We start from the raw sequence: 20,839 nt of genomic DNA, 5'->3' as shown, positions 1-20,839 counted from the left end.
TTGAACCGTTGCATCGTTACTGAGGGCTTTGGTTGATAATGACCTTTCACGAAGTCCAACAATTCATCAAAATTTTTAGAATCTGGGGCACAGGGTGCTGTCAAACTGCGAATCAAGCCATAGTCTTTATACCAACATGTACTTAAAAGGTTTGTCCGCCTATTCTCTTCCGCTGTTATCTCATTCGCTTGGAAAAAGAACGTGAGACATTCAATGTAATGAGACCAATCGTCTGCTGCTTGATTGAGAGGATCAATTATTCCGATCTGCGGCATTCTGAGAGGGAATTACTTCTTCATTTCGAATGGAACCTCTACTTACAATTACTGTGCGAGGTACAGTGCCGACTTCCTTTTTCTTGATTTCCCTGGTTAACCTGTTTTATCCTCGTCGCCAGTTTATTGGGCCCTGTGGATCCTCGTCATCAGTTTGTTGTGAGAGGTGGCTGAGTTGGTATTATTGAAAGAGTTGATCAGCAGACACTTCTTAGGTGGAACCTTTTCGTTTATTTGCAAAGGTACTCAGCAGCAACTAAACATGTGATTTCACTTCAAACTCTATCTCTACACTACTGACTACTAACCGCTGAGCTAGCCCATGCTACTCTCCTATTGGTTACTAAGAGCATGTGATCTTTCTTAATATCATTCTTCTTAAAGGTATACTGTACATTAGATAAAACCATAATTGCCACACATTTGCTAACTCATTCCCTAGGGCATTGCCTTGATCAATCAGGGTCAAGCTGCCTGGTTTAAATTTCAAATAATGCTTGGCAGTTAACTGTCAGTCACAATCACTGGTGCATTCTCCATGGCAACGTCTTTGCAATCAGAGTCCACTTGCCAACCAATCAGCACTCTCTTCACACACAGTGTAAATAGTTGGTATCATTGCAAAGTGTCCTGATGAGTGCAAGACGAAAAGCTCCGATGTGTCTCTTTTTTCAGCGATACCCATGTTCTATATTACCAAACGACTATTTATATATCTACTCCTTGAGTGAAATTGCTGTACCATCTGCGCACCAGTAACAACAATACTTTGACAGAAAAATCTGGGCCAATGTTTCTCTGTAGAAGTTTAATAGCAGAGTTCCAGTCGCTTCCAAACCATAAAATTCAAAGCAACCAAGTTATTCCATTCCTGCTGAGTGTAGATTCAGGCAAAGGCACTTCTTTACTATTCTTGATTTTGACAGATCTATCACAGTTGTTCATGTTTAGATGACTGCACTATTCAATATTGATGATCTTAGAATTACATCTTAGAACTAAGAACAATAGTTATCTTTTATAAATACACGTTGTCAAAATGTATGTGACAGCACTAAAGAAATGTATAACAGACAAGTAATGCCATCAAATTTGAGCTGCTTTCTTTGATTTTTTTCTTAGCTAATAGTGATATCTCTCACCAGCTGAAAGTGTCATCTTTCCATTCAACAATCAAATTGTAGTTTGTATTACTGTTTATCCAGGACTGCATATAATAATATATTTCTCATGAGCAACTTAATTATCTTGTCTTGTGTCTGTGAAAGAGAGAGACAGAAGGAGAGAAAGAGCAAGAGATAAGTGGAGCTAGACAAGTAAAGGGATAAGTGTATGTTAAAAGCCTGCAAGAATCAAAAACTGATTCACTCAGTTTGTTTATCCATTTCTCCATTTGATTTTATTTTAACTAGTGCACTAAAATGGGAATCAGTGGGAAATGGATCTGCTGCAGTCACTAACCCCCATTCCCTCTACCCTTTTCCACTAATTGTGGAATTGCTCTTACAGTTTTAGCAGAAGGAGGCACTGTGGGTAACTAATAGTTAAAAACATCAGCAACTTTTTAAAAAAACTGTTTTTTAAACTAACTCAGGAAACTGAGTGCATTTGTAGCTCCGTTTTGCTGCCTATCACCCTTACTCAGTATAGACTGGGGATGTGAACAGTTGGTGGTCTTTTAGTGTACATGACTTATGGCTGCACTTTCTGGTGTTGTTACTCAAAGAAACTTCTTCACAATCAATCTAGACTGTAAAATTCAACCAAAATGATAAATGCGACACAGTTATGGCTCAGTCCCAGTTTGAAAATTGGTTTTATAATATTGCTGAGCAAACATTTCAAAGCCAGATTGAATAAAATTAATGCAGCCTGCCCCTAATAATTGGTTTGCTGCTTAACTCTGGGCCATAGTGGATGATACAACAACAACTTGTATTTATGGAGCACCTTTAATGTAGTAAAATGTCCTAAGGTGCTTCACTGGAAGCTTATCAAAAAATGGCATTGAGTTACACAAGGGGATATTAAGAAAGGAGACCAAAAGCTTGGTCAGAGAGGTAGGGTTTGAGGAATGTCTCAAAAGCAAGAGAGTGGTGGAGAGGCTTAGGCCTTCAGGTCATCCATAGAGGGTGTCTACTTACATACCTGAACTAAAGGACAGTTTTCAGCCTTGCCAAGAGCCAAAACAAATGTGCTCCGAGTCCTCTTCAGAGAGTTGTTCTATGTCACACTAGCATTCCATACTGAGGAACAACTTCAGCGACAAATGGAATGTTTCATGCCTGTAAAGAGTTTGGTTTGACCATTAGCAGCAGAAAGATGAATGTCATGGTCCAGAATGTTGCCATCTATCAGCATTGATGCTGGAGCTTGTTGATAGTTTCACATTTCTCGCCTCCACAATCACCAGCAATCTGTCACCTGATGCTGAAATCAACATGCACTGCAAAAGTTGCGGCTGTTATGTCCAAGCTGAGAATGAAAGTGTAAAACAGCAGGGAACTGGCTGAGAACAATAAAATGCAGGTCTACCAAGCCTGTGTCTGCAGTTCACTCCTCATCATTAGTGAGATAGACAAACAATCTTTAGATAGGATACAGACAAGATGCCAGGATGGTGAGCAAGTTAGCATCTGGTGTTTTGTAAGAATGACATTATTTGTGGGGGCCCTTGTTCATCATAACTGTTATCAAGGTAGAATGAACTATTTAGGATTGTGTGTCTGACTAGAGCCCCACAAAGATCTTGAGCTTTCCTTAACAATAGTGGGGTGCCATGACTAGAAGGATTGATGAAGAATATGCTTCTATCCATTATGTCTACTGCTTAATGACATTGTTTGGGTCTGGACTTGGTAGAAAACAATGAAAGGATTAGGTTGCAACCAGATTTGATTTGTCTTGCAAATAACTGGACTGTTCTTCTCTCTTCAGCTTGAACTACAGTGGAGTTTGCCAGGCATCTGATGGGCTGTTCAGGGATTTCCTGGATGGAATGGGTCCCGCACAGTTTGTGGGCCGTCAAACTTTGGCCACACCATCGATGGGTAAGACACTCTTGGTACCTCAACTAGAGCTTCAGCATTGACCCTGTGCACATTTGTGGGCCGCATGAGAGAGATATTGAGAGAATAGGGTCCGTCTGATGCAGAAGAAGAGCTGGAAGAGACACTAAACCTGCTGGACCTGGCAGCTCACTCCTCTTCACTTCTGTATCCTGGGAATTCCATCTGCAACTTTTCAACTCAAACCAGGATTCCATTTTCACCTCGGGGTCCTGGTTTAAATATGATTTGCCAACCCCCACCCCTCCCCACCGCAGACACACACACACATTCTACTATAAGAGTGGCAGCAGGAGGGTATGTGGTGTGTTGGCACATATTCCCTGATTTTAAAGTTTGACACCTCCGCGATCCTCTACCACACAGAATGGGGGAATTAGTATCATGGCCAATGTGTTTGAGAGTGTGAAAGAGAGAGTGAAAGACAAAGTGAGAGAAATTGGTAAGAGTTAGAGAGTAAGACAGAGACAGACCATTAAATATTGGTAAGACAGAAAGTGAGAAAAAGAGATAAAGAATGAGTTTCAGTTCCTATCATTCTGTGTCATGTCTCAGAAATGTTCCAAAACCCCTCCCATACAGAAAAGACTTGCATTTCTTTAGCACCTTTCATATCCACGAGATGCCCCAAAGTTCTCAACAGCCAATACACTACTTTTGAGATGTTGTATTGTAAAAAAATCACAGCTGTCAAATGTGCATAGCAAGATCCCAGCAACTATGAGATAATAATTGCTTTAATATATTTATGTTGTAGAGAATCACAATCTCTTGCGCATCTTGTGTGAAATACTGTAGCAGCCCTTGTGTACTTTATAGAGATATAGCAGCCTCTGTGTATATTATAGAGAATAGCAGCCTCTGTGTATATTACAGAGAATAGCAGCCCCTGTGGAAATTATAGAGAATAGCAGCCTCTGTGTATATTATACAGAATAGCAGCCCCTGTGTATATTACAGAGAATAGCAGCCCCTGTGTATATTATAGAGAATAGCAGCCTCTGTGTATATTACAGAGAATAGCAGCCTCTGTGTACATTATAGTGATATAGCAGCCTCTGTGTATATTATAGAGAATAGCAGCCCCTGTGTATATTATAGAGAATAGCAGCCTCTGTGTATATTACAGAGAATAGCAGCCCCTGTGTATATTATAGAGAATAGCAGCCCCTGTGGAAATTATAGAGAATAGCAGCCTCTGTGTATATTATACAGAATAGCAGCCCCTGTGTATATTACAGAGAATAGCAGCCCCTGTGTATATTATAGAGAATAGCAGCCTCTGTGTATATTACAGAGAATAGCAGCCTCTGTGTATATTATCGAGATATAGCAGCCTCTGTGTATATTATAGTGATATAGCAGCCTCTGTGTATATTATAGAGATATAGCAGCCTCTGTGTATATTATAGTGATATAGCAGCCTCTGTGTATATTATAGAGATATAACAGCCTCTGTGTATGTTATAGAGATATAGCAGCCTCTGTGTATATTATAGTGATATAGCAGCCTCTGTGTACATTATACAGATATAGCAGCCTCTGTGTATATTATAGAGATATAGCAGCCTCTGTGTATATTATAGAGATATAGCAGTCTCTGTGTATATTGTAGTGATATAGCAGCCTCTGTGTATATTATAGTGATATAGCAGCCTCTGTGTATATTATAGTGATATAGCAGCCTCTGTGTATATTATAGAGATATAGCAGCCTCTGTGTATATTATAGAGATATAGCAGCCTCTGTGTATATTATAGAGATATAGCAGCCTCTGTGTATATTATAGTGATATAGCAGCCTCTGTGTACATTATAGTGATATAGCAGCCTCTGTGTACATTATAGTGATATAGCAGCCTCTGTGTATATTATAGAGATATATCAGCCTTTGTGTATATTATAGAGATATAGCAGCCCCTGTGTATATTATAGAGATATAGCAGCCTCTGTGTATGTTATAGAGATATAGCAGCCTCTGTGTATATTATAGAGATATAGCAGCCTCTGTGTATATTATAGAGATATAGCAGCCTCTGTGTATATTATAGTGATATAGCAGCCTCTGTGTATATTATAGTGATATAGCAGCCTCTGTGTATATTATAGTGATATAGCAGCCTCTGTGTATATTATAGAGATATAGTAGCCTCTGTGTATATTATAGAGATATAGCAGCCTCTGTGTATATTATAGAGATATAGCAGCCTCTGTGTATATTATAGAGATATAGCAGCCTCTGTGTACATTATATTGATATAGCAGCCTCTGTGTATATTATAGAGATATAGCAGCCTCTGTGTATATTGTAGTGATATAGCAGCCTCTGTGTATATTATAGAGATATAGCAGCCTCTGTGTATATTATAGAGATATAGCAGCCTCTGTGTATATTGTAGTGATATAGCAGCCTCTGTGTATATTATAGTAATATAGCAGCCTCTGTGTATATTATAGTGATATAGCAGCCTCTGTGTACATTATAGTGATATAGCAGCCTCTGTGTATATTATAGAGATATAGCAGCCTCTGTGTATATTATAGAGATATAGCAGCCTCTGTGTATATTATAGTGATATGGCAACCTCTGTGTATATTATAGAGAATAACAGCCATTTTGGATAAAAATGCACTGTTGATTTGGGTGGTAAATTTGTTAATGTGTTTGTTGACAGTCTTTTCTCAGCTATTTAAACAATGTTATTAACTGTGATGTGGAGGCATGGTTCTCTTTAAATCCATTCTGCTCTTGGAATCCTTCTGGATTTTGCTCCATCTCTGATCTGGTTTTGAATACATATTCTTATAAAAGAAATTAAAATATGAAATATCTTCTTTATTCACAGCTGGTTTCATTCCTTTTTCTGTAATGATTATTTTATTCCACCCCTAATTCCTGACTTTTTCCTGCCTTATTTTTTAATTGCTTCATCGCTATTGAGTTAAAACAACCTTTAAAACCTTCCACTCCATTCTTAATTCTTTAATGTTCCAACTGTGAGAGATGAATTTTTTAACTAAACTGCATTAAGTCTCAGTAAAACCCCTGAGGATGTATAATTTACACATTCAAGAATGTTCTGTTGTGGTTATTGCTGCCTGAAGGTGATGTAACCTTCAAACTTGAGTTTGCAACATTAACAGGAAGGTAAATAGAAGCTCATTCTTCGAGGCTGCCTGACATTTCATGATGGCTGGAGCATTGACACTTCCACCCAATCATTCAATTCTCAGCTGTAGCTCAGCTGACATCATGCTTGCCTCTGTATCGGGGGATGTAGGGTCTAGGAACTGAGCACAAATGTCAAGGCTGGTGCTCCAGTGCAGTACTGAGGGAGTGCTGCACTGTCGCAGGCGCCTTACTTCACATGAGAGTTAAACTGAGGTCGTAGTCTGCCCTCTCAGATGGATGTAAAAGGTTCCAAGGCACTATTTTGAAAATGAGCAGGGGAGATCTCCCCAGTGTCTTGGCAAATATTTATCCCTCAATCAACATCACAAAAGCAGATGATCTGGTCATGATCACATTGCTGTTTTTGGACTCTTGCTGTGTGCAAATTGGCTGCTGTGTTTCCTACATCACAACAGTGACTACACCTCATCAATGGTTCATTAGCTGTAAAGCACTTTGGGACATCTTGTGGTCATGAAAGGCGCTATAGAAATGTAAGATTTTCTTTTTCCGTCCCCCTCCTGTATATAGACGAAGGAAGAAACAGAGAAAATCTCAGGGCCAATAAGGGAAGAAACACCTGGAAAATTATCTTCCAATCTCCACAGTTGATCAAAACTAGGAGATCCCAGGGAGCAAGTGATACCTGTAAAAGTCCTGCCTCTATATCTCTGAGCCAGTCAGGAGGTGGTTCAGCTCCGTCTTGAAGGCAGAGACCAGCAAGAGCTGGAAACACTTTCCAGAATCTCAATACTCTCCAGGAAAAGAGGAGCTGTCTATCATTTAACCTATCCCTACTCTAATACCTATTCCGTCCCAATCCATTAAACCAGAAAATTCTCTTAATAAGGATACGATACAGCCATTTAATTCTTTCATAAGGTCAGTGTCAGGTCACATCATTGGCTAAGCCACTCTAAAGTAAATAGATCAATAATCCTTGAGGCTTTGAGTAGCTGAGATTCCTTATAGGATCTCTGTATGGGCTTGATATTCAGTACTGTAGTGGACTCCAGTACCTGCAGGTTTGTCCTTCATGTCCCTGAGTCCAGCATCAATTCTGCCTTTATACCACTTGGGGTCAGTGTAACACCATGTACTGAACCCCGAATCAAAACTACTCGGCAACGTTAGTGAACCTGTCGAAGGGTCATGAGGACTCGAAACGTCAACTCTTTTCTTCTCTGCCGATGCTGCCAGACCTGCTGAGTTTTTCCAGGTAATTCTGTTTTTGTTACGGAATTACATATGGAAGTTAGCATGGAAAAGAGCTGTTTTCACAAGCAGGCACTGTTGGTGCTTATTTTCCGCATGAGCAGCATCCTAATTCCAAGGATCTGCCTGGCTCTAAGATCTCTATATTCCCATTTGCTTCAAACTATCTAACCAATAAAGCTGAAATGTTTCTTTTGGATAATTGAGCGCCTGCAAACAATTCCTCACAGAACAAAGTCATAGCCCCCTTTTGCATTCTCAGGCCAACCACTTGTTTATCCGATTCCCAGGTTTCAATTAATATACTCTAATCACTTTATGAGAAAGTTGTCAGTCTCACAATAACAGATGGCCAGCAGTATGTGATTGAATCTCAGAAGTCAGGCAGTATAATAACATGATCCAACTTCAGTCCCATGGACCATGATGTGATTTGGGTCTTAAATTAAGTCGCAGTTTTTATGCTCACGCAATTCTACATCCAAAAATACACCGAGCATGTGTGACTGAGAAGTGAAAGAAAAGTTAATTTTCTAAGTTATCCCGTGTGGCAGCTGTGGTTCACTAGGTAGCACTGCAACCTCTGAATCAGAAGGTCAAAATCCCTGTCGAGAGGCTTGATCCCCAGAATCTAGGCTGACGCACCCAGTAAGATGTCAAGGAAATGTTGCACGGTTAGAAGTGTCACCTTCTGGGTGAAACTTTAAACCAAGGACCCAATGGCACTCTCAAAATTTTTAAGATCTCTTTCATGGGATGTGGGCATCGCTGGCTAGGTCAGCAATTATTGCCCATCTCTAATTGCCCCTTGAGAAGGTAGTAATGAGCTGCCTTCTTAAACTGCTGCAGTCCATGTGGTGTAGGTACACCCACAGTGCTGTTTGGAAGGGAGTCCTACAATTTTGACCCAGTGACAGTGAAGGAACGGTGACATATTTCCAAGTCCGGGTGGTGAGAAGCCCGGAGGGGAACTTCCAGCTGCTGGTGTTCCCATGTGTCCACTGCCCTTCTCCTTCTAGGTGATAAGTTCATGGGTTTGGAAGGTGCTGTCTAAGGAGTCTTGGTGAGTTGCTGCAGTGCATCTTGTAGATGGTGCACACGCTGCTGCTACTGTGCGTCGGTGGTGGAGGGAGGGAGTGTTTGTGGATTGGGTGCTAATCAAGTGGCTGCTTTGTCCTGGGTGGTGTTGAGCTTCTTGAGTGTTGTGGGAGCTGCACTCATCCAGGCAAGTGGGGAGTATTCCATCACACTCCTGACTTGTGCCTTGTAGATAGCAGACAGGCTTTGGGGAGTCAGGAGGTGAGTTTCTCGCCACAGAATTCCCAGCCTCTGACCTGCACTTGTAGCCACAGTATTTATATGGCTAGTCCAGTTCAGTTTCTGGTCAATGATAACCCCTGGATGTTGATAGTGGGGGATTGAGCAATGGCAATGCCATTTGAATGTCAAGGGGCGGTCGTTCGGTTCTCCCTTGGTGAAGACAGTCATTGCCACGCACTTGGATGGCATGAGTGTTACTTGCGACTTATCATCCCAAAGCTGAATATTGTCCAGGTCTTGCTGCATTTGGACATGGACTGCTTCAGTATCTGAGGAGTCTCAAATGGTGCTGAACATTGCGCAATCATCAGCGAACATCCCCACTTCTTACTTTATAATGGAAGAAGGTCATTTTTGAAGCAGCTGAAGATGGTTGGGCGGAGGACACTACCCTGAGGAACTCCTGCAGCGATGTTGGGTCTAATGTGTTTGGCCTCTTGCAACCACAGCTATCTTCCTTTGTGCTAGGTATGACTCCAACCAGTAGAAAGTATTCCCACTGATTCCTATTGACTCCAGTGTTGCCAGGGCTCCTTGATGCCATGTTGTCAGGTAGATGCCAATGTTGTGGCTGTACTGGAACAGCTTGGCTAGGCGTGTGGCTAGTTCTGGAGCACAAGTCGTCAGTACTATTCCCAGGATGCTGTCAGGGCCCATAGTCTTTGCAGTATCCAGTGTTTTCAGCTGTTTCTTGATATCACGTGGAGTGATTTGAATTGGCTGAAGACTGGCATCTTTGATGCTGGAGTCCTCAGGAGGAGGCTGAAATGGATCATCCATTTCACAATCCTGGCTGAAAGGTGTTGCAAATGCTACAAACTTGTTTTTTACACTGGTGTGTTGGACTCTCCCATCATTGAGGATGGGGATATTTGCAAAGCCTCCTCCTCCTGTTAATTGTTTAATTGTCCACCACCATTCACGACAGGATATGGCAGAACTGCACAGGACTTAAGAGATCCCAGAACATTATTGGAAGAAAAGTAGGGGAATTTTTGCCAATATTTATCCCTCAACCGTTGTTATTTGTGGAGCTTATTGTACCCAAATTGACTACTGCTTTTCCTACATTACAACAGTGACAACCATTCAAAAATGCTTGATTGTCTGTGCAGCACTTTGGGACATCCTGAGATTATGAAATGCAATAAAAAACAGGGGGCAGAACTTGCCCCTTGTCGGGTGGGCACACACTTGACCCGAACGGGAGTAAAATAGTGTTGGCGATGGCGTTGGGCGGATGTCCTGATGTCATCACGCCCTCTCACGATATTTCGCTCTTGGGAGCGCGCGAGAGGCAGCAGTGCGCCCTCCGACAATTAAGAGGCCTATTAAGGTCCTTAATCAATGAATTAAATGGAATTTTCCGCTGCCCGACCAGCCGCTTGTTTGGCGGGCGGACGAATAGGCCAAGCGCTCATTGCATTTTTTGCGAAACCTCATCCACGTGCGGGATGAGGTTTTGACCAATGATTAAAATAAAGACTTTTAAAGCTCATTTTTAACATGTCCTTGCTCAAGGAGAGTTCTGGAAAGGGGAAACGTAGGCTTACAAAGCAAAAGGATATGGCAGCCTTGCAGGGCAGCTATTTAGGTAATGATACACAGAGTGTGACAGGAAGGGACAGTGTACAATAAAAAAGCAGCAAATAGGGTCAAAGGGGCAAAAAATGCTAAAAAGGCAAAATTAATGGCTCTTTACTTAAATGCATGTAGTATTTGGAACAAAATAAACAAATTAACAGCACAAATAGAGGCTAATGGGTATGATCTTATAGCCATTACAGAAACATGGTTACAAGGAGATCAAAGCTGGGAACTAAATATTCAGGGATATGTCACTTTTTAAAAGGACAAGCAGGAAGGAAAAGGTGGTGGGGTAGCTTTGTTAGTGCAAGATGAAATAAGTATGATAGCAAGAAATGATCTTGGATTGGAAGGTGTAGAATGGATGTAGGGTGGAGATAAGAAATAAGAATGGGAAGAAGACACTGGTGGGAGTAGTCTATGGGCCTCCTGAAACAGCTCTGCTGTAATACAGGGAATAAATCAGGAGATAATGAGGACATGTAAAAAAGGCAATGCATTAATCATGGGTGACTTTAATCTCCATGTAGATTGGAAAAATCAAATTGGCAGAGATAGACACAAGCAAGAATTCATAGAGTATTCAAGACAGTTTCTTAGAACAATATGTTGTGAACCCAATCAGGGATCAGGCTATTTTGGATCTGGTAATGAGTAATAAGGCAGGTTTAATAAATGATCTCAGAGTAAAGGATCCCCTAGGAAACAGTGACCATAATAAGGTAGAATTTAGTATTAAATTTGAGAATGAGAAATGTGGGTCGGAAACAACTGTGCTAAACTTAAATAAGGATAACTACAATGGAATGAGGGCAGAGTTGGCTAGAGTAGACTGGGAAAGGAGTTTAGCAGGAAAGATGGTTGATGAACAATGGCAGACATTGAAGAAAATAGTTCATGGCTCACAACAAAGATATATCCCAGTGAGAAAGAAGGATTGTAGGAAGGGGATAAACCAATCTTGCTTAACTAAGGAAGTTAAGGATAGTATCAAATTGAAAGAAAAAACATACAATGTGGCAAAGATTAGTGCTAAGCCAAAGGATTGGGAAAGTTTTAAAAACCAACAAAAAATGACCAAAAAAAAATACAGAGGGAGAAAATAAACTTTGAGGATAAACTAGCAAGTAGTTGAAAAACAGACAATAAAAGCTTCCTTAAATATGTAAAAAGGAAGAGAGAGGCCAGAGTGAACATAGGCCCCTCAGAGAATGAGGTTGGGGAAATAATAATGGGGAACAAGGAAATGGCAGAGTAGTTGAATAAATACTTTACTTCATTCTTCACTGTAGAAGACACTAATAGCATTCCAAAAATACTAAATAATCATGGGGCAAAACGGGGTGGGGGGAGGGTGGGCAAGGAAATAAATACAATAACTATTACTGGAGAAAAAGCATTAAAGAGACTAATGGGGCTAAAGCCTGATAAGTCCCCTGGACCTGATGGGTTGCATCCTAAGATATCAAAGGAAGTAGTTACAGAGATAGTGGATGCACTGGTAGTAATCTTTCAAGAATCCTTATATTCTGGAAAAGTCCCAGAGGATTGGAGAACGGCCAATGTAACACCCTTATTCAAAAAGGGAGGGAGACAAGAAACAGGTAACTCTAGGCCAGTTAGCTTAACATCTGTCATTGGGGAAGTGCTGGAGTCTATAATAAAGGATGTAATAGCGGAGCATTTAGAAATACATAATCTAATCAAGCAGAGCCAATGTGGCTTCATGAAGGGGAAATCATGCCTAACAAATTTGTTAGAATTCTTTGAGGATGTAACAAGCAGGATAGATAAAGGGGAACTAGTAGATGTAATATATTTGGATTTCCAAAAGGAGTTCGAAAAGGTACCACATATAAGGCTACTTAATAAGATAAGAGCCCATGGTATTGGGGTTATATATTAGCATGGATAGAGGGTTGGCTAACGAATAGAAGAAAGAGTTGGGATAAGGGGGCATTTTTGGGATGGCAACCTGTAACTAGTGGAGTGCCACAGGGATCAGTGCTGAGGCATCAATTATTTACAATATATATTAATGATTTGGATGAGGGAAGTGAACATACTATTGCCAAGTTTGTGGATGACACAAAAATACGTGAGAAGGCAAGTGATGAAGATGGCACAAGGAGTCTACAGAGGGATATAGACAGCGAGTGGGCAAAAAATTGGCAGATGGAATATAATGTGGGAAAATGTGAGGTTTTGCACTTTGGCAGGAAGAATAGAGGAGCTGAATATTATTTAAATGGAGAAAGACTGCAGAAAGCTGCAGCACAGAGGGATTTGGGGGTCCTCGTGCATGAATCACAAAAAGCTACATACAAGTTCAGCAGGTATTAGGGAAGGCAAATGGAATCTTGGCCTTTATTTCAAAGGGAATGAAGTATAAAAATAGGGAAGTCTTGCTAAAACTGTACATGGCACTAGTTAGACCACACCTAGAATAGAGTGAACAGGTTTGGTCCCCTTATCTAAGGGAAGATATACTGGCATTGGAGGCAGTCCAGAGAAGGTTCACTAGGTTGATCCTGGGTATGGAGGGGTTTTCTTATGAGGAGAGGGTGAGTAGGTTAGGCCTGTACTCATTGGAGTTTAGAAGAATGAGAGGTGACCTTATTGAAACATATCAGATTCTTAGGAAGCTTGACAGGGTAGATGCTGAGAGGTTGTTTCCCCTTGTGGGAGAGTCGAGGACCAGAGGGCATAATCTCAGAAAGGGAGTGCCCACTTAAGACAGAGATGAGGAGGAATTTTTTCTCCCAGAGGGTAGGGAATCTGTGGAATTCTTTACCACAGAGGGCTATAGAGGCTGGGTCAGTAAGTGTATTCAAGGCTGAGATTTTTAATCAGTAAGGGAATCATGGGGTATGTGGAAAAGGCAGGAAAGTGGAGTTGAGGATTATCAGATCAGCCATTGAATGGCGGAGAAGACCCGATGGGCCGAATGGCCTACTCCTGCTCCTGTGACTTATCGTCTTATGATCTTATAAGTGACAGATTCACATGAGGGGACACGTTTCCCTTATTTTTCCATTCTTTATTTTTCAAGTTAAAAATCTTCAACCCCCCCCACCCCCCGAGGCAGCTCTGTGCCTTCAGGGAGCTTTCACTGAGCGCACCTGCGTGCGTATGCGCTGACCTCTGCGCTCGTCCTCCTCCCACTGCCCCTCCCCCAGCACCCCACCCCCCCCCCACTGCGCCCACCCCCCCACCCTCCCACCCCACCCCCACGGCTGCCACCCAGGCAGCGGCGAGCGTTTCAGCCTGCGATTCAGGCTGGCAGGCTATTCACTGGCCAGCCAGCAAGAAACCACAGTCGGTGCCCGATCGCGGGGCAGGGGATCGTTGCTCCTGAGCTGCACACTGCGCCCACCTGATGAGGGCAAGTTCTGCCCAGAAAGTGCTGGACATACTTAGCAGGTCTAGCTGCACCTGCGGAGAGAGAACCAGGCTTCACCCACGTCCCCAGAGCATTACCCTGGGCCTCTGGATTACTGGTCCAGTGACACTGCCGCTACGCCAGCATCTCCCCATTCGGGGTTTGTGGGGGGGGCGGGGGCGCGGTGCGGGTGGTGAACCCCACCTCCTTCCTGCCTCCACCAGAATTAGTTTCTAGGCGGGAAGGCCCCGCTGTCAATCGACGACCATCTTAAGGCCTGAGACCACCCTCGCTGGGATTAACCCAGCTGCAGGTGGGCCCGCTCCATGTCAGCTTGGCAGGGGAGAAGGGCTGGGTAGGCACCACCGCCCCCCACCCCCCCCCACCCCCCCGAACAAAGGTAATCAGTTTCTGATCGAGAGACTCGATATCGGGAAGGGGCTGAGTCCCATGAGAGCACCCCCCCACCACTCTGCCCTTGCCGCCGACCCCAATGGCCCCACTCCAGGAAGCACCCCTCTCCCCAACCCACATTATTTCCCTGTGGTCCTGGCCTTCTGTGATCCTGGGACTCTGGTGCCTGTTGTAGGAGGGGGGATCAATTTAAACAGCTCTGATTTCTCCTCTCACCACCAGTCCGTAAACAGGAAGGTGTTTGATTTTTAATTCCCCCTTTACAAGCGGTAGTGCATTTCCCAATCCCTCAGCAAACTCAAGATAGGGTAAACTCAGAGGTGTATTCGCACAAACTCAAACATGAGAGGAGGGGTCACAATCCTTTTTCACTCATACAGTAAAAGAAGGGGGAAATGGAGAAAGAAAGGGGTTTACAGGGTGAAAGCCACAGAATAAAGAATTATTGTTTCATGTGAGTCCAGAGTCCAGAATCAAAGTCCAGTGGTGTACCCTTTCACAGAGTTGGCAGTCTAAAGACTGATGCTGGGTAATCCATTTTTCCAGTAGGGATGACTTCCACGAGGAGATAGGCACCATGTGGAGATGAATTAGCCTTGTAGGCATTGGTACAGAAGTTCAGAAGTTCCAGTAGATGAGTGCAGACATTTAAACTTGGAAAGAGCTCTGGTTCTAAGCTGCTGCTTGCTAGATGGAAGATGGCAGACTGCTTTACAGCTCCACAAGGCAATATTACAGGTTCCACCAGTTTGTGGGTAGAGGGGGGGTGGGGGGTGGGGGGCGGTGTTGATTGTTGGGGGGGGTGGTGTCATGTGACTCCCACCTCTCCACTTTGGCTTGTACAAAGGATGTATATTCCTTAGTCTGGATTCTTGGGATTGGTAATGTTTCAACCATTAAGGATTTCAAAAAAGATTTCAGGGACATCTGTCCTATTAGACTGGTAGTCTCCATTAGCCAGGCCTGACCTTAGAAATGTAAATGGCCTTTGTACAATTCCACTGGAATTTGGTCTCTGCAGTCATGATCTCTTCAGAGGTAACGAGGTGGCAGCTATTCTGAATGCCAGAGAGTTCCTTGGGTTATAGTCAGTCACGGCTTCAGTCATTTTAAAGCCTTTGTCCAGTTTTAAAAAAATCTTTTGTCTATCGCTCTCGCTGGGCAGACTTCCATCCCTGCAGCTTTGATTCCTAGTGAAAGCCTGCCGCTGGCCTCTCCACTGCCTGTTTGGCTTGTGGTTTGGCAAGCCTTCCCAAAAAGAGCACTGCGGGTGTCTTGCCAGCTCCCTAGCCAGCGAGCGAGACCCCTGACACATCGACAAGATTCTGTCCATTTCATTACTGAACCCGAAATATTGGGTGGGACCTTCCCAGCCTCTTGTGTCGAGTTTGGAGGCAGGGGAGCCCAGGGTTTTAGTTGGGGGTGGGGGGGTGGCCGTGTTGGTGGGATGATGCGTTGGGACAGTTTCCTGATGCATTCCAGCCGTCGGGGAAATTTCCCAGTGACGCCTTGGCAGAGGATCAGCTGCCAGCTCCACAGAGGTGGGCAGCTGGTTAGAGGTGATTTTGAAACATCCCTGGCATTTTGCCACTCTCTCTTAGTGGCACCTGTGATGCGTAGAGACTAAATGGACACAGCCAGAGGCTCCATGCCACAAAGACAGGGCTGTGTGCGGAACATGCGATCAAGGAGCAGGAGTAGGCCATTCAGCCCCTCAAGCCTGCTCCTGCAGGCTTTAATAAGATTTAATAAGATCATGGCTGATCTGATAGTAACCCCTTCAAATCTACATCCCGCAACACCCCCCCGCCTCCAGATAACCTTTCACCCCCTTGCTTACCAAGAATCTATCCACCTCTGCCTTAAAAATATTCAAAGACTCTGCTTCCACCGCCTGTTGAGGAAGAGAGTTCCAAAGACTCACGACCCTCTGAGTGAAAAAAACACACACCTCACCTCTGTCCTTAATGAGTGACCGCTTATTTTTAAACAGTGACCCCTAGTTCTAGACTCCCCCACAAGAGGAAACATTCTCTCCACATCCACCCTGTCAAGACCTCCCTCAGGATCTTAATGGTTTCAATCAAATCACCTCTTACTCAGCTGAGGCTGGGACCAATCTGGAGTTTCCTCTCCAGACTGATGGATCAATCAGTTTTATTTGATCACTGCTGTGAAGGGGGCCTACATGTTGAGCTGCCCTCCAAGTACATGACCTCCCTTAGCGGTGCCCAGCTCTCCTGACCAGCCCTCTGATTGAGCCCTCTAGCTCAGCTGCCTGTTGTCCTCCTCTATTGGACGGTGAGCGGAGAGCAGGCCAGTTAGAAAGCTGCCTCGGGGAACCTTGCTCCACTGGTCTCCCTCCGGCAGGTGTGGGCTTGAGACCCTCAATTTACTCGATCTTGGGGTCCTGAGACCTGAGGGAAAATCCAGCCCTTTTACCATGTGTCTCTGTCTCCACAGATGCTACCAGGCTATTTCCAGAACCTTCTATTTTTCTTCCCGATTTCCTGCATTCGCATTTTGCTTTTGTCTAAATGAAAGATTTCTCTTCTTCCCTTTCATTCATTCTTTTCACTTCCTGTTAGGTTGGGATGTTCCAGGTTAACAGGGGGCTGAATAACACACACCTAAGAGATTTTTTTGATCCAATTTGATTGACAGGTGATGTGGAAATTGGAATTTTGGAGAGGAACGGACAGCTTGAGGTGGAGGTGATTCAGGCTCGTGGACTCACCCTGAAACCAGGCACAAAGTCTCCACCAGGTAATGCAACTCTGTCCTGATCCCCTTGACCACCCCCTTCAAGGATCAGTTCGACCCCGTGATCTTCCACTTACCCCATTGACCGTCCACTACCCCCATCGTCCATCCACTCCTTCCCTCAAACTTCCACCCCCCCCTCAATTATCCATACCCCCTATTGACCATCTACTCCCACCTTTGACCATCCACCCCCCCTTGATCATCGACTCCCCCTTGATCATCGACTCCCCCTCCATCACCGACTCTCCCTTGATCACCCACTCCCCCTTGATCATCGACTCCCCCTCCATCACTGACTCCCCCTCCATCACCAACTCCCCCTTGATCATCTACTCCCCCTCCATCACCGACTCCCCCTTGATCATGCAATCCCCCTCCATCACTGACTCCCCCTTGATTATTCACGCCGCACTTGATCATCTACTCCCCCTCCATCACTGACTCCCCATGATTATCCACCCCCGTCTTTATCATCTACTCCCCCCTGCTCCCTCCCTCGACTATCCACTCCCACCCTCATTCATCTGCTCCCTCCCCTCAACCATCAATTCCCTTCCTGAATGTTTTGTTTGTCCCTCCCTCACTCTGGTTGGGTTTGTCGGGATCGAAGCATTGTATCGGGAATTCCCCACTCCACACCTTTAAAAGCTTCAGTGGAATCAGAAACATGTGTGAGTCCTCCTGAGGATTTTTGGACAGACCGAGACTTGCCCAGACTGAAGTTCTCAGCTCTGCAAGAACAAAGTGTTACAAGGAGCTCATTCCTTTCCCTGATGAGTCTCTGCTGTTCTTATCATGCTCCTCGCAGAAGGAGGAGAATATTTTACAGGATGGAGTAAGTTACATGCTCCCAGCTCGGTCTATAATTTGTTTCTTTCCCCCGTTTCAGCTGCTTACATTAAACTCTACCTGTTGGAGAATGGAATTTGTGTTGCAAAAAAGAAAACCAAGATGGCTCGGAAATCTCTGGATCCCCTGTACCAGCAGATCCTGGTCTTCACTGAGAATCCACAGGGAAAGATCCTGCAGGTCAGTACGGGGCCTGATTGAGGGGCTCAAGGTGACAATGTTTAAATTCAGGGATGGAGTGAAAGCTGCTGTTACACTCAGTGGTCACCCCTGGCTGGACTGGACAGGTAGGGCCAGTGGTCAGTGTTCAGATCAACTGAGTACAAACTTCACAAAGTACTGCAAGCATTATCAGCGTGTGAGTGTGAGTGATGTTCGTGTGTTTGTGTGTATGTGTGAGCATGTGACTATGAGCGTGGATGAGTGCATATGTGTGTGAGTGTGTGTGAATTTGTGTCTGTGTATGTGGGTGGGTGTATATGAGTCTGTGAGCGTCAGTTAATACGTGCGCGTGTGAATGTCAGTATAAGTGTGTGTGATGGTGTGTGAGTGTATGAGCGTGGGTGTGTGTGTGAGCCAGTATATGTTGTGTACGTGATATGTGTGAAATGTGAGCATAGTATGTAAGTGTGAGTGTGACTGTGTGTCAGTGTGAGTGCAATTTAGTGAATATATGTATGAACGTGAGTATGTGTGTGAGACAGAATATGAGTGTGAATATGTGTTAATGTGAACGTGCTTGAATGTGTATGTGAAAGTGAGTGTGAATATATTGTGAATATATTGTGAATGTGAGTGAATATGATTGCTAATGTGAATATGTGTCTGTGTGGATGTGTGTGCGTGTGTGTGTGTGTGAGTTTTTGTATGTGAGAGTGAGTGTGTATGTGAGAGTGTGTGAATGTATGCAAATGTGATTATAAATGATAAGCATGAGTGCGAGAGTTTGTGTGTGAGCATGTGTTAGTTTGTGTGTGTGTGTGTGTGTGTGTGTGAAGGTAAGTGTGAATGTGTGTGTGTGTGAATGTGTGATTAGCTCCGGTGCCAGATCTTTGCCTGATAATTGCACTTTAGGATATTTTACTATGTTAAAGGTGCTATTTAAATGCAATTTTTGTTTGTTGATCTTGACCGGATATGGCCTTCATGATTCTGAATTGAAATAGCAGCTACTGTAGATTGAGGTGTATAAGTGGACCTGGTGTAAAAGACATGCCCACACAGCACAGCCCTCTTGTGGTGACCCCACCAACAGCCACACACTGAATAAGTCAACCCCTGTTTCTGAAAGGTTTTTTTGAGGCTTCAATGGTGGAAACCTCACTCATACAAGGTGGGTACAGGGCGCCCCTGAGACAACATATCTGATGAATCAGACTTTTAAAAGGACGGGTTGGCTCCTCTTTCTTCACAGCTACAGTTGGTCCCCTGCGCATTTTTGTGAAACCCCACTCAGGCACAAAAGCTAGGCTGGCACTACCCCCAGCGCCAGTACTGAGGAGTGCTGCACTGCCAGAGACACTCCCTTGGATTAGGGGTTAAAACGAGGCACTCAGGTAGACATAAAGCAGCCTAGGGCACTGCCCGATACTTATCCATCAACAATATCACGGAACCAAATTATTTGGTCGCTATCACATTTGTGGGAGCTTGCTGTGCATAAATTGGCTGCTGTGTTCCCTACGTTCCAGCAGTTCAAAAATTACTTCATTAGCTGTAATGGGCAAAGTAGAAATGCAAGTTCCTTATTTTTCAGGGGGCCTCTTTTCCTTTGGTTTTTGTGGACACAGGTTCAATAGGAGCTTTCAAAAGAGGGGTGGATTAAATGCTTGAAGGAGGAAAAATTGCAGGGTCACAGGGAAAGAGCAGCAGGAGCCTGAGAAACGACCAGGGGTCAATGTGGCATTGGGGTCCCAGAATCGGTCATTATTTTTGCCCTTGCCTGGACCATATGAACAACGAGGAGCGATTTCTCCCACCTCTGCACATTTTTAAAATAAAAAAGTATTTTTACAATGATGACATGATTAAAATCTGCCAATGCGATTTATTTTCTTTCTCTCTCTCTCTCTCTCTCTCTGCCCTGCAAGGTGATTGTGTGGGGTAATTATGGCCGGATGGATCGTAAGTACTTCATGGGCGTGGCCCAGGTACTGCTGGAAGATTTGGATCTCTCGAGTGCGGCGATTGGATGGTACAAGCTCTTTCCCACCTGCTCCATGGTGGACCCGCCCTTGGCTCCGCTCCTGCGTAACGCCTCGCAGCTCTCCCTGGAGAGCGCCGTTGGACCCTGCTGTGACCGATCCTAACGACAGCGGAACCTTTCTCAGTCTTTATTTAATGCCGAGTGTACGGGCTGTGGGGGCCCCTTGAAGGGAGGGGGGGTATCCTTCCACATGATGCATGTTTGACTCGGTCATACCCCCTGGAGCCTCTTTTGGCTAAAGGATAATTGAGTGACTGGCAATGGCGTCAAAGAGGGGAGGAGGTAGCTTCCACCTCCATGTCTGGCACCGTCCCTGTGTGGGACGGTCATAGTTCCATTCTTTCATGCAGCAGTTGTCTAAAACCATTCTCAGTTTTTTATAGACTTCTATTACCTCACCATCTAGTTCATGTGCCAATTGGGTTTCTCCAACTGCAGTTTACAATTCTTTTGATGGTTTCTTAGATTATCATTCTGTGAGCCAGCACATTTCTAAAGCACCTGTTAAAACCATGACCATTTGAAGGGCCTGTCTCTTTAGAACGCAATCAATGTGCTTTGACCACTTGCATCAAAGATGCAAAGT

The 20,839-nt window shown here is 44.1% G+C and overlaps 1 protein-coding gene across 1 annotated transcript in view; it reads left to right on the top strand.

The window, feature by feature from the left end:
- The window catches only part of rims4 (regulating synaptic membrane exocytosis 4), a 186,500-nt gene extending 165,900 nt beyond the window's left edge, over positions 1-20,600 (top strand). The window contains exons 6-9 of the mRNA XM_041204423.1: positions 3,213-3,325; positions 17,097-17,198; positions 18,088-18,227; positions 20,138-20,600. Of these exons, the coding sequence (XP_041060357.1) occupies positions 3,213-3,325; positions 17,097-17,198; positions 18,088-18,227; positions 20,138-20,356 (574 nt within the window). The 3' untranslated portion in view covers positions 20,357-20,600. The remainder of the gene's footprint in view (positions 1-3,212; positions 3,326-17,096; positions 17,199-18,087; positions 18,228-20,137) is intronic.
- Positions 20,601-20,839: the final 239 nt, after the last annotated feature.

Source organism: Carcharodon carcharias, chromosome 14 (assembly GCF_017639515.1).
Source record: "Carcharodon carcharias isolate sCarCar2 chromosome 14, sCarCar2.pri, whole genome shotgun sequence".
Lineage (NCBI taxonomy): Eukaryota > Metazoa > Chordata > Chondrichthyes > Lamniformes > Lamnidae > Carcharodon > Carcharodon carcharias.
This window is presented reverse-complemented; position numbering and strand designations above follow the sequence as displayed.